The 13160-nt window shown below is 41.1% G+C and overlaps 3 protein-coding genes across 7 annotated transcripts in view; 1 reads left to right on the top strand and 2 right to left on the bottom strand.

The window, feature by feature from the left end:
• Positions 1-262: 262 nt before the first annotated feature.
• On the bottom strand, positions 263-8818 carry LOC116690109 (intracellular hyaluronan-binding protein 4). Of its 5 annotated transcripts, none has more exons than XM_032516874.1 (9): positions 8632-8818; positions 3313-3529; positions 2593-2737; positions 1907-2038; positions 1753-1824; positions 1589-1663; positions 1147-1330; positions 667-858; positions 263-496 (listed from the first exon to the last, which is right to left on the bottom strand). In XM_032516874.1, exons 2-9 carry the CDS (start codon positions 3521-3523, stop codon positions 431-433), a joined length of 1077 nt encoding a protein of 358 aa, XP_032372765.1. In that variant the 5' UTR covers positions 3524-3529; positions 8632-8818; the 3' UTR covers positions 263-430. The 5 variants fall into 5 exon arrangements, with proteins under 5 accessions (XP_032372765.1, XP_032372764.1, XP_032372763.1 ...); XM_032516873.1 differs by lacking the exon at positions 8632-8818 and adding an exon at positions 4489-4724; XM_032516872.1 differs by lacking the exon at positions 8632-8818 and adding an exon at positions 3635-3882.
• Positions 5655-10394, top strand: znf367 (zinc finger protein 367). The gene is made up of 5 exons (XM_032516878.1): positions 5655-6331; positions 7188-7338; positions 7627-7746; positions 8650-8788; positions 8905-10394. The coding sequence occupies exons 1-5, from the start codon at positions 6056-6058 to the stop codon at positions 9161-9163; spliced, it is 945 nt and encodes a 314-aa protein (XP_032372769.1). The 5' UTR covers positions 5655-6055; the 3' UTR covers positions 9164-10394.
• Positions 10313-13160, bottom strand: part of slc35d2 (solute carrier family 35 member D2) — a 6801-nt gene continuing 3953 nt past the window's right edge. The window contains exons 8-12 of the mRNA XM_032516877.1: positions 12889-12981; positions 12725-12792; positions 12510-12588; positions 12041-12123; positions 10313-11638 (exon numbers count right to left, since the gene is read on the bottom strand). Of these exons, the coding sequence (XP_032372768.1) occupies positions 11533-11638; positions 12041-12123; positions 12510-12588; positions 12725-12792; positions 12889-12981 (429 nt within the window). The 3' untranslated portion in view covers positions 10313-11532. The remainder of the gene's footprint in view (positions 11639-12040; positions 12124-12509; positions 12589-12724; positions 12793-12888; positions 12982-13160) is intronic.

The raw sequence follows: 13160 nt of genomic DNA, 5'->3' as shown, positions 1-13160 counted from the left end.
ATTTGCACATGATCAGACAGTGGTTTAGGGAGCAGTAGATTGGCTTTGCAAAAAAAGAAAAGAAATATAAAGCGTTCTATGAACTGTATGACTCATTTAAAATTCGCTTGATCACGCAAAATTGATCGTGGGAAGCCAAAATCATGATTAAAATTTGATTAATGTGCAGCCTTACGTTGCATTGTTGCCTACAAATAAACATTTCCTACTTGTCTATTGTAAGTAGTCCCAGGGTTGCGCACTTAGGAAAATAAAGCTCAGATAAGTATGCAGAAGCATTTATTCGCCAAGAAGTCAAATGCTGGTCAGTGCTTACTATGCAAGACAAATCAAGTACAATAAAGCCCCAAACCTTAAGAACAGCAGAAATCTTTTTTGTGTGTCAAGTGCAACCAATATTCCCAACAGGAGGTACAAGAAGTGAATTCAGCTATCTTCCAGCAGACAGCGCTGGGAAGTCTTCTGGGTCATCTGGGTTGGGAGCCAGATCCTCCTCCTGGTGGGAGAATATAATAAATGACATTCCAATTTTTTTTTTTGATTGTAATTTATTTGCTCAATATATGTGGTGAGCACAGTGACAAAAGGCTTTCTAGTGTTTGGTTATTTAAAGCACATATTCCACGGATTTATTGAGTCTTGGATTGATTAAGTCAAGAAAAATACCTTCTCCAATGTGAGTTTGGCTCTCTCTGGGCGACATTCCGGGCCGCCTCGTGCTCCCCTTCCCCGACCCCCACGACTGGGGCGTCCGAGACTCCCAAAATTGATGTCCAGAAGGGAGGTGATGTCATTCACAGACCTACGGAGGAAGTTGCCATCATTCTCAACGTCTTCCAGGGTCCCCTCCTTCACGATCTGAAGATTGGAAGCAAACGCTAAATAAAGTCAGACAGTTGAACCTGACATTTACAGAATCTCCATCCACAATCTAAATTGTGTGGTTGCCTGGTCTAGTCTTTAGACCAACAACCTCAGCACCGACACCCCTTGCCTGGTCACATGTTACAGTGGAATGTCACTGCAAACTGTGGTGTACAATATTGTTCAAATGGTCTACAAGCTCTTTATGTAAATCACAGCTCCACTTTAATCAGGGCTTTGTTTTCTTCTGAACAGACTCCATGAAGTGCTTTACATTCTCACCTCCACGTGCTTTGACTGGTGGATGACCTTTGCTTTAGAGGGAATCTTGTCCTCGGCTTGGCGGATATTAAACTCTGCCTTGGCACGACTTGTCTCCTGCAGGGCTTTCCACTCATCCAGGGTCATCTCCATGGCAACCTGGACCACCATCTCTCCGACCTCTTCTTCCGTTGCTCTATCATAACTGAGGACAAACGACGTCTGCCAGTCCAATTTACTTTGACATTTCTACATCCTTCAAATGTAATTCTAGTGTTACGCTTGTTTATTGTGGACATTGTCATTTGCCAGTTTGGTAGACATTACCCAATTTCAATTAGTCCAATTGTAAAACAAGTTTAGTCTAGCCCAAAAGGTCACTCTTTGACTCATAAATCTGCCCCTTAAGCAGGTCATGTTGCACTAATGTAATTTTTTTTGAGATCTTATGAATGTCACTCACCGATTCTCTTCCTCCACAGGTCTTTGGTGCTCCTCAGATTTGACTGGAGCATCGGATGTCACCTCCATTAGTTCACTTTACGATAGGGACATGGACAAACTGAAAGACGTCTCTATTGTGGTAGAGAGTGAAAGTTGTCATTTCCATGTTACTGAACTACTTACTTTGCAGCTTCTTGAACACTGCCCCAGTTCCAGGGTCCTCTTCCTCCTCTCTTCTCCTCAGGAGAGATGCCTCTGCAATGAACATTACAACAGTTGTAAATATACCGTTAAAAGCAACAAGAACTGGACTGCTACATGAACACAAAACGCTTACGTTCCATTGTGTCGATCATACTCTCTCTTGCCCCTCAGGTTGAAGTTGTCAGAGTTCCTTTTGTAGTCTCCACCACCTCTTGCTCCTCTCCTACCTCTGCCCCTGATGTCCAACTCAGCATTATAGGAAGGCCTGGGGACCAATCAGATTAAAACACTTAACTTCTCTAGACATTGGTCTTGGGTCATGGCTTATTTAAAAGACAAATATATCTATATACACACACTACCGGTCAAAGGTATGGGGTCACTTACAAATTTCCATACCACTCCATCATAGACAATACCAGCTGATCTGAGTGACTGGCTGATCTTTAATGTAATATCTACATTGCCCATTATCAGCAACCATTCATCTAATGTTCCAAAGGCACAATCTGTTCACTAATGTGATATTATAAAAAAATTAACTAACAAAGACATTGGAGAAATCTTTTGCAATTATGTAAGCACAGTGCAATTTGAAAACTGCTGCTCTGGTTTAAAAAAAAAAGAAAAGAAATGCAATTCATCTCAGCTGGTATTCTGTCTATAATGGGGGGAAAAAAAGTAAAAGTAAATTTACAGTGAACATTATTTGGGACCATGTTTTTAAATCAGCGGTGCTGTATACACAAGGTACGTGCAGACTCTGGAAACCAATAAGGGGAGTTAAGTTTTAGCCTCTGCTTGTTTGAGAATACATACCTAGCGATGGAATACTCCTGAGGGTACTCATCTTGGTTGGACCTACGGCCCCCAAAGGTCTTCATGTCTCTCTGGGCCTCCTTTACGCTCTCAGTCACTGGTCCAGGACGTGCCTGCTGCTGCTGCTGCTGCTGCTGCTTACGGACTATGGACAGTAAGTAAGGTAGTGAGATACTAATTACGTTGCCTTTTTCTTTTTGTGTTTTTGCAAATTATATAAAAATCTAAAATAAAAGTATTTGTCAGTCAAATCATGCAAAACTGCTCTGGTTGGAACTACAAATCCATCAAGCCCACATATTGGCCTGTAATACCACAAAAGGGAGGGTTTTGAATCTTCCAGTTATTCAGTTCTGATAGCCTGACTATAAAAAAAAAAAACACACTAAAGTACAACAGCGTATAATAGCAAATGACACCCAAATAATTAAATCAAGAGTCAGTTGAAACTTTAAGTGAAAGAGAACAGTTGCCATTAACCTCTCTCTTTCCATATTACATTTTTAAGAGTACAGTTGTGTATTCAATTGTGTATAACCCCCCCCAACAGCATTAACATGTACTCAGCAGCCTCACTGACTATGCACCATCAGCAGCTGACAAAGCTAAGCAGACTGCCCAGTTTTGGCTGGACTCTCCAATCTAGAAATACTGGCGGTTGTCAGAATCGTTTGGAGTTGGGGTGTGTAACGATAACATGCAGCCAAGCGGTTAGCTGACCTGGAGCCGGGTCTGGAGGGACGCGCCTGTCCTTCTGGGATTCCTTGTGTCCAGTTTTTTTCTGCTTGCCTTTCTTCTCTTCATCTTCCTTTTTCTTTCGTTTCGCCTTCTCCATTTCTACTTTGCTGATCAAGTCGAAGGGGTCAGCGTCGTCATCCAGAAGATCCCCGTACCTGTTCGCCACAGCGCACCCGTAGGCGTCGGGGAGCATTTTAGCCTGTGCGTGATGAGAAAAATGCAGCGTTCAGAGGCTGATTCCCTCCTCAATTTGAACACATATCTAGCAAATAACTAAAAAAAGCAAACATAAAACTCAAACGACCGTTTCCGAGACCAGCTACGACAAAACAGAGCTGCGAACGGTACTTTGCTGCGTCAGTGAACATCTAACAAACGCACTCAGCAGTTAGTCCACACTTTTAATTGTTTGCACGTGTGGAGACAAGCGACACCACGCCCTGTGCTCATTAATAGGTTATTCACTAATAAATATTCATTGCATGGACTTGGCTCAGGTCCTCTGCAGTTATTCTGTTTAGCTAGCCAGGTCCTGGTGCTCACGTTGGCACAGGAACTTAAATCAAAAGGGAATATTATTTATTAAAATGCCCAAATAAATCTAGTTAACATTCAATGACAAAGAAACATTTCTATTTTAACGTTATGGCTAGCTAAATGAATAAGTATTGTTTCATTTAAAAACTAACCCCAATTATAAAGCATAAGGTTAGGCTATGGCTAGCTAGCTAAACCATTGAATATCACGCACATGTTCTCAGCAGACGTTTAACAAGTGACTTTAACGTTAAATTAAACAGTTAGGTAACGTTAACTAACGTTTGGATATTTCGGCAACAAAACCCAAACTCAAGTTACTTCAATGACAATAAAAGCTGATAACTCTAGCAAACCTAGGCTTTTTCTTGGTACACCGTTGACTTTGCAACAGCTAGCGTACGCTAGCTAGCTAGCCGTGTAGCTAGCCAACTTTACCTAATTAACTAGCTAGTTAGCTACCATTGGTATATAGCATTAGCTAGCCCTGTTTTAGATGACTTGGCTATATAAAGATACGCGTCATTAGCGGTCTTCAGATAAATTAATATTGTTATTTTGCAGACTGGACACCAATCCAGTTTTGAGTTGTCTTATCCTTGACTTGTTAGGCTACGTTACCTGTAGTTGACAAGTGTTCCCGTCGTGAAAAGCCGGTAGGCTAATTAACTTAAATTTAAACCACCTGACCAAACCTCAGGTGTAGGCACCGCGGTGAAGTTAGTTTAATGTTTGACATGTTACCTTCAATAGCTCCTTGTCAAAGACTCAATTTCCCCCACTTTATGTTTGAGAACTAATTAAGACAGGCGTTTGTTATTTTTTACTCAAAATCACCAAAAATGACGATGTAGTTAAAGTCACATCCACTGCAATGGGATGAATTTGGATTGCCCTTTTAAGATAACAGTGAATGACTGCGAGACAGACAGGCACATTAAGCCAACCAGAAAGGCTGTAACGTTGCACTGTAGTGAGTGGAACAGCTCATGAGGCACATTACTGCACACTATATTTTTATTAAATTCATTTTATTTTTTTTATTTTTTTTATTATACTTTATTAATCCCACAAGGGGAAACTACACTTTTCACTCTGTGGTTATTACACACATTACACGCAGGCCTGAATTACACACACACATGCTCAGGACCTACACATGCACCAATGGAGAGATGTCAGAGTGAGGGGGCTGCCCATGGAAAGGCGCCCCGAGCGGTTGGGGGTTCGGTGCCTTGCTCAAGAGCACCTTGGCAGTGCCCAGGAGGTGAACTGGCACCTGCGATATCTCAAACAATGCCATTTATCCAAAAAGTGCTAATTGATGGCATCATATAGGCTATTCAAGTCTCAATGTTCATTTTCAGCATGTTGTGTGTCTTGTTGTGTCTTACTGCTTCATGTGTATTTTACATGAAAAAGAGTACAGTTAACAAGTAGCTATTTTACTCTCACACAGTACACCCTTTGTTCAAGTATTTCCGGACTCAAATGATTACGTAACGTTGGCGCCTCTGGGCCACCGTTTTCTTTCCCTTTAAATTGCCCAAACATGTAATAACATAAACAGACTTCTCCTCAGCGCGGGAAAGAGCCATCTGCTCCTCCGCAATGTAAAATTAACCGCCCTTGACTGTCATTGGCTTCGTCGGTGCCGAACGTGAGCTCTGCTCGTCTTCATTGGCCAATCTCGACGTCAGCGTGGAAGAGCGCGCGTCAAGTGTTTAAATCTCATTGGACAGAAGCGTCTCGACCAATCCTCGCGTATAGAGCGTTCCCACATCTGCCTATTGGCCCACGGGCTTTCCAGCTAGAGCTATATGACTGCTGCCATTGGTTACATCTGACACGTGGGATAGGATTCCTGCAGCCCGTTGGTCAGTCAACCTCTCAGGCGCGATTTTGCAACGCGGGACAACTCTGTGGGCGCACACAGCACAGGTCAGTTCAGACGACCCGTTGCGAAAAGAAGGAATCTTATCGTCATCTTCATATCCAACTGTATCTTTTGCGGATACTTTGTAGCGAACCACGGGTCCGAGATTTTACTATTGCTCTTTGGAAATGAAGGACATATTCACTCCAGATTGAATCTATTGATAACTTGCACTCATTGATTTTTGTCTGATAGTCATATAGTTACTTAAACAGTTTTTGCTTGCTTTTGCCGGAGTTTTGACACCATACGATGGCCGATAACCACCCGCACGTCATTTTCTGCAACAACTCGCCCAAAAGAGTTTTGGTGTCTGTTATTAAGACCACACCGATCAAACCCAGGAATGCGGAGGCCCTGACGCCGACAAGTCCCGGTTTCAGCGACTTCATGGTCTACCCGTGGAAATGGGGGGAGAACGCCCACAATGTGACCCTGAGCCCGGGGTCCGTGAGCGGGGCTTCCTCACCTACCGGGACCCAGACGGCCAGGGAAGCGGACACGGATCCTACACCTGACCAAATCAGGGTACGTCCAGGTTATTTGATCCCTGTTACTGAGCACAACGTGTAGGAGTAGGATGACAGATGATGTTCTAATTAACTGGTTAGGCTTTAGTTGTTATTGTACAGTTAAAGGCTGTTGCAATACTGTAACACATGTATTATAATTTAAAATATTTGGAATTTCCCTATGTTAATAACAGCAGCTTTGGGAAGAGAAGAGCGCATGCATAATGATATTGACATATTTTAAAGCCACAGACTATTCAAAATTAAGACGTTATAGAAGATTAACCCAGTTTAGATGTAAATAACTGTTTAGGGCTATTTATACCAAAAATGGTAAAAGTGTGTTCGGAGTCAGCTTTAATATGGCTGGGGTTAAGAGTCATTTAAAAAATTGCCCGCGCATTAGGGTGTGACATGTTGGATTTTAAACCCCAGTTACTTCCTGATTCGGAAGCAGCTGCTCATACATGACGTCTAGTCGCGCGCCAAAAGTGTAACCGGATGTGAATGAATTATAATGGACACATGTACTTCCCCACATAGCCCTGCAACAATGTAACACGCGAGGTCAGCTAAGGAAATTAAGATGGATATGATGTTGCATTGTATGGAATACAAAACGCTGATAAAACTACGGTTTACTTAACATGGTCTTTATACAGATCCACATGTATTAAAAGTTACACATTATATGCTCTCTGAACTTGATCCGCATGTTGTAAATGTATTACATTTTGAAAAGTATGACAACGTTTTGTACTCCATGTGCCACAGGGTGCTCTGCATTGGCTCATGGATGTTGTTCAATAGGAAATAAGTACTTAAGGTGGTACTTTAGCCAATGTAACAATTTAGTGTATTCTTGCTGTCAGGATGGCATCCGCAGAGGGCGTCCACGGGCCGACACCGTTAGGGAGCTCATAAGCGAAGGGGAGACTTCGTCCAGCCATATTCGCTGTAACATCTGCAACCGAGTGTTTCCCAGAGAGAAGTCTCTTCAGGCTCATAAGAGGACGCACACGGGTGAGACAGAAAGGAATGAATGAAAGGTGCAGTGGGATTAAAAAGCAGCATAAGGGTAATGTCAAAAAGACAGGTGCCTTGAGCAAAGGTGGCCTTTTTCACACTATTAGAAGCAGAGGTGGTCATGTAAACACCTGTCAGGCCAAATGTAACACTAACATGCTGGATGGTCACAGCCATGCTTGATCTGCGAAAAGCGGAAAGCAATTCACCTACCAGTACCTGTTCTGAATTTTCAGGACAATGACAATACTGTTGTCTGAAAAACCTCTCCATTCCCCCCCCTAGGAGAGAGGCCCTACCTGTGTGACTACCCTAACTGTGGGAAGGCGTTTGTCCAGAGCGGTCAGCTGAAGACGCACCAGCGGCTGCACACTGGAGAAAAGCCCTTTGTGTGCTCAGAGAAAGGTGGGTTGGAATGTGGATTTTTAGAAAACACTATGCGATTAAGCTGAATGGACTGGTGTTAAAGTAATTCTGCCAAACTTAGTCAAAGTTTTTTGACCTTTCATTTTTAGATACTTTTAGGTACTTTCCAATGGCATGAAATGTGGCTGACTGGAGCTTTTAACAGTTAAAATGAAAGCATTAGGAAAGTACCTGATAAACACATAAGTTACAGTGTAACTAGTTAATATTCTTGACGTTTCACTTCTGGGATTGCTCGGTGCTGCAGGAAATTCTGCCGGATGCATCTATTGCCCGTTTCCTTCCGCTTTCTTAGCGTTGGAATTTTAAACTCATTAATGAGGACTATGGTTGACAGCTCCTCAGATCTCTGCGTAGTAAATTAAGACAGCTAGGTTGACTATCTGTCCAATCTGAATTTTCTCTTGCACGACTATTTTACAGCGGCTCTGTGTGGAACTTAGCGCCGCCCATGACGATTCTGATTGGTTTAAAGAAATGCCATTAAAATGACACGTTTTGCTCCCGTCCTTGAGTGCTATGTGGAGTAGTCAGACCCTCCTTCAGAGCGCTTTGGAGGAGGGTCTGGCAAAGCGAGCTTACAATGGCTGGGGGAAGTTCACCTGGAACTCTACATTAAAATAAGATTTACTCATTTTAAATAGAAAAAAAAAAAAAAAAAAAATCAATACGTGGTGGTCAATGTTGATATTGTGGCGGGCCACCACAAATGAGTAAGATTTATTCACTATTATTTCTTTAGTTTGGGAGGGAAAAACACTGGTATTTCTAAATTCATAACAAAAGGTCATGTGTTACAAGTCTTAGCTATTCTAACATCACAGAGAAATGTGGCCCTTCCTGGCTTACTGCATTTATTCATACCTGTTGCTCTCTCCGCAGGATGTGGCAATCGGTTCACCCATGCCAACCGTCACTGTCCCAAGCATCCTTTCTCCCGTCTGAAGAGAGAGGAACCAAAGGAGGGCCAGGAGAAGGCTCAGTCTGTGGATAACAAGGCTGTGGCAGAGTGGCTTGTAAAGTAAGCATACATATTTTGCATCATGAGCCCCATTTTATAAAGCATGCATATTAAAACTTATATTGTGCATTTTCTGCCTACATTGTATGTTAATATACTCGTCTCTGTCCTTGCAGGTACTGGCGAACTCGTGAGCAGCGTTCCCCCACGACTACCAAGGCAAAGCCCCAGGGCAAGGCAAGATCTGAGGATCAGGAGCAGCAGGATCCCATGGAGTTTCTCCAATCCGATGAAGAGAACGGGGAAGAGGAAGAGACAGCGGAGGAAGAGAAGGGCAGCCAGGGAGGAGCCGCCAAGCGCCGCCTCCAGGAGCAACGAGAGCGTCTCCACGGTGCTCTGGCACTCATTGAGCTGGCCAACAACCTGTCGGCCTGAACACCCACCCGCTTCCTGATCCTGGACTCCCACTTCCTGTCCCTAATATCCATTCTCAATCCGCCTTCCTGCAGTATGTGCTGTAGCTAGAAAGCGTTCATAAATGCAGATCAATGACTAGTTTATTCTATCAGAGAGATCAGTGTTATGCACATCATCTGTTCCCCCTCAGCACCAGGAAGGTACAAGCTAAAGCACCTTATTCAGCTTCCATTTTATCCTTTTAGGCTGCTATGATTGTAGATTTGACTATATGAAGAATGTCTTTCTTTCTTCCTTTTGTCTTCTAAAGGCAAAGAAAGAGAACCTATTGTTTTAATTTGTTTTGTTTGCACTTTGATGGTAACGAGTTTTTTTGAGTGTAACAGAGTGTGTATGACTGATGTATATATGGATTAAGCTCAGATGGACAGAATGATACAGGGTGTGGTCAAACATAGGAAATGTAAAGTTGCATTCCAACTGTCAGATGGCCTTTCATCATGCTCCTAGGTTTCATCTTCGCACAATTTCACTGCCACAGAAGACAGCGGTGGTGGTAGAAATGGACTGAGAAACGTTCCGATAGTTCAAGTTTAAGCTTCACCAATACAGCACACTCCAAGAAGTGTGCACCGGTGGACCAAAAGAGAAAAAACAAGTCCGGGGAGTTTAATCAGTCTGGCATGTGACGTGGTCATTTCTTTCGAATGTGAGGTGATCATTGCAAGCATAATCCAGAGGTCTGGTTAGGCATAAACTTTTCAAAAAAATGATTATTTAATTGTATCCGCATGACATAACCCAAGGCGTGCAGAAAACTTCACCCGAACCGACTATCTTACACATTTAGTTAAGTAATCTACAATAGTTTAAAGGGCCATAGTACCTTTTAGGACATGCCATATTTCCATTTTACCCGGCCAATTTTTCTCATAGATACAAGAAACACGTAAAACCTGCACATCTAAAGTTTTCCAACCAGACGGGAGATATTTTACAATGGATGATGTCAGTCAACTTTTATATTAAAAGGTGGCAGACCAGTTACAACATGGGCGTAGCATCATCGTAGTAGGTGGTGCATCTATGTCATCTCATTTCCAGGGTTAAATTATGAGATATTTATTTTGCCATATATATGTATATTTTTCTTTTTCTTTTTTCTCCTGGCTAACATTTTGTTCAACTTTGATAGCCCTGCAATCTTTTGCCATGTGAAGGGAGGGAAATATTCTGGCACCAGCAAAAAAAATTTTTTTAAATCAATATAGACATCCCATTGACTTTTATTTAGCACTTACACCCCTTATTCTTGGATTAAGCTTGCAATGCACTGAAGATTAGATTTGTCGTACTTGTCCAAGAAAATGGCACTGGTTTTTGATAAACTGATTTTGTGGTGCTGGGTGTTTTATTTTTTATTTTTTATAAGCAACACTACATCCGTTGACACTGTTTGAAGCCTCTCATAACTGCCCTTTCTATGGTTATTTTGGGGAAACCTGCAACAACAACCTGTCATTCTAGCTGTGATGTTTGAATTGGATGGATTTACAAAAGACTAATAGTGGAGTTACAGTGAAACTGGAAGGCAAGTGAATTGTTGATAATCAAAACACCAAATGATTGATTTTGTACCCAATTATAGTATATTTTGAACCATTTCTAACCCTTAGTCTGTTGTGTGGTTTGAGAAGATTATGGCATTTAATATATACACACATTGTGTTAGTTAGAATGTTGAGTGCACAATTTACGGAGAGCTTTGAAGTTGAAATTTAGTTTCAGTTTTCACCTCTGCTAACATCCTCCAAAGTTTTTCATGTTTGTGACATTGTATAGAGTGATCCTGCTTGCTTGGTAGACATTTTATTACACATGTTAAGATTTCTCTGACAGGTTGTCCACAATTATATTTGTTGGTTATCAATAAACATTCACCGAACAGACCCGGAATTTATGTGAACTTGTCAGTTTAATCAGTCATGAGTTAGTTAGTTGCTATGAAATAATACACCAGTAATGTATAGGGTTTGTACAAAGTCTTGAACATTTGGAAAATATGTGTAATTGTAACATTTATTTTCAATTAGAATGGTGACATAATCATTCACAACATCCAATTCTTTTGAAATGAAAAAAACAAGTCTAAATCAGTGTATGATAAAGGTTTTGAAGAGTCTGGAGTTTTGGTTTAGTACCTTGAAAGGTCAGCTCTTAAAACGATGTACGAACCTTAAATGTATTAATTGAAATGCACTCACTAATTTTAACTATACACAAATGTCAATGGAGAACAATATTATGCTCCAATATGGAGCGGAACAATGCCACCAAGTGGTGAAGACTAAAATTGTGTCCTTTGAGTTTGCAGAGTACAGCCCTGTTTAATCTTTCGTGATGTGAATTTTCAGCTCTTGTGCTCCTTCTGTGTTACTTACAGATGATTTTTGGTTGAAGATGAGATATGAGTACACTAGTCCACCTGACATACTGCAAAGCAAAAGATACAAAGCAATTAATTGTTTTGGCCATGGAAAGTAAGTCATAGTGATTAACAATATGCAAACCATGACCATAAGCTTTACTTTAAAGCTGCCTTTTATTTAAAAAGCGTTTTGACCTTCCGTAACTTATCTATGTGGAAATTTCTGAGCTTATGTATCTTTGTTTTGCTCTGGATCGGAATTCGGCTTGCAAACGGCATTTTATTTCACAATGCTGCTCGTTAACACAAGGAATGTAAACTTATCGAGAAATATTGTGGCCTCATATCATTTGGTCACATCAAAGTCTTCTGACAGTTTTTAACGACATTTAACAAAATGTTGGTTAAGCAATTTAAAAACAACTAAATAGTAATAAAACAGGAATGGACAAAAAAAATAACTTTACCAAATGCTGAGGCCTAGAAAGTTGGTCCAAGAGAACAGGTAGTCTCCCCCCACAAAGATGCCAATATAGGCTACTGCAACATTCTTAAGAAAATGTTTAATAGTAACGTAAGTTAGTAATGAAAATCGTCCAGGTGAAAAAATGTCAATCTCAAAAACTGAGTGCAGAGTTAAGCCTTAGGCTGGAGAACAACTAACTTGTTTTTGGTGCACATTTAGATCCATGTGTGGATTAAATACATTTTCTAAATAATCTTAATGTTGCATATGGGCCATTTTGAACACGTTCACGGTTTTATGATTATCACTATGTGTAGTCTGATGTAGAATCAAGATCAACAAACAGGTCATAACTTTAATCATTTTCTATTATTAAAATAATTATTTGTAGAATTGGGTTACCTTGGCAGGGATTTGCATTGCCTGTGCTTTCTAGTCTAAAAATAGTAATCTTAACAGCGTGTTCTTACCTTTATAGCCCCCACTACTGCCGTAGTAAGTGCTGAGTTATAATAGCTGCACAGGACTATGGAATACATCAGCACAAACCTGGGAAAAACACAACGGAGTCTTGGGTAGGCTGAGGCAGTAATGTAAGAGCTATGAAAGGATTGTTTGTATTTGGAGTGGAGCCACAAAGGTGTGACCGTGTTTAAGAAGGCTAAACTGAGTTATTTTAACATACCCCATGAAGCAGGACATGAGGAAACAAAAAATAAAAGTGGTTTCAACCCAGTCTTCAAACGTGACTGCCTGTGGATCAAAACATACAAGGTGGTCAGGCAGGGACAAAAGCATACAGTAGAATACAGTAGAATACAGTAGAATACACTGGATCGCCATATGTACCTTGTGTAAATCTCCAGTAAATGCACTTGCCATGAAAGTGGGGATGACTATGATTAGTGCATTGTAAAATAAGACCCCAAACTTCCCAAGGCCCTAAAAAAAAAAAGAGGATCATATTAGATATGATGTTACCAAAATCCGACATACACATATAATTTGCGTAAGGAACAGCAAACCTAAATACTGTTACTTTTACTGCGTGTTAAATAGAGTTGGGCATCGAGAACCGATTCCTACTTGGAATTGTTTCATAAATTACAATTCCAGTAGAA

The sequence above is a fragment of the Etheostoma spectabile genome, chromosome 5, assembly GCF_008692095.1.
Source record: "Etheostoma spectabile isolate EspeVRDwgs_2016 chromosome 5, UIUC_Espe_1.0, whole genome shotgun sequence".
Classification (NCBI taxonomy): Eukaryota; Metazoa; Chordata; class Actinopteri; order Perciformes; family Percidae; genus Etheostoma; species Etheostoma spectabile.
Note: the sequence above shows the minus strand (reverse complement) of the source record. Positions and strands in the feature narration are given on the sequence as shown.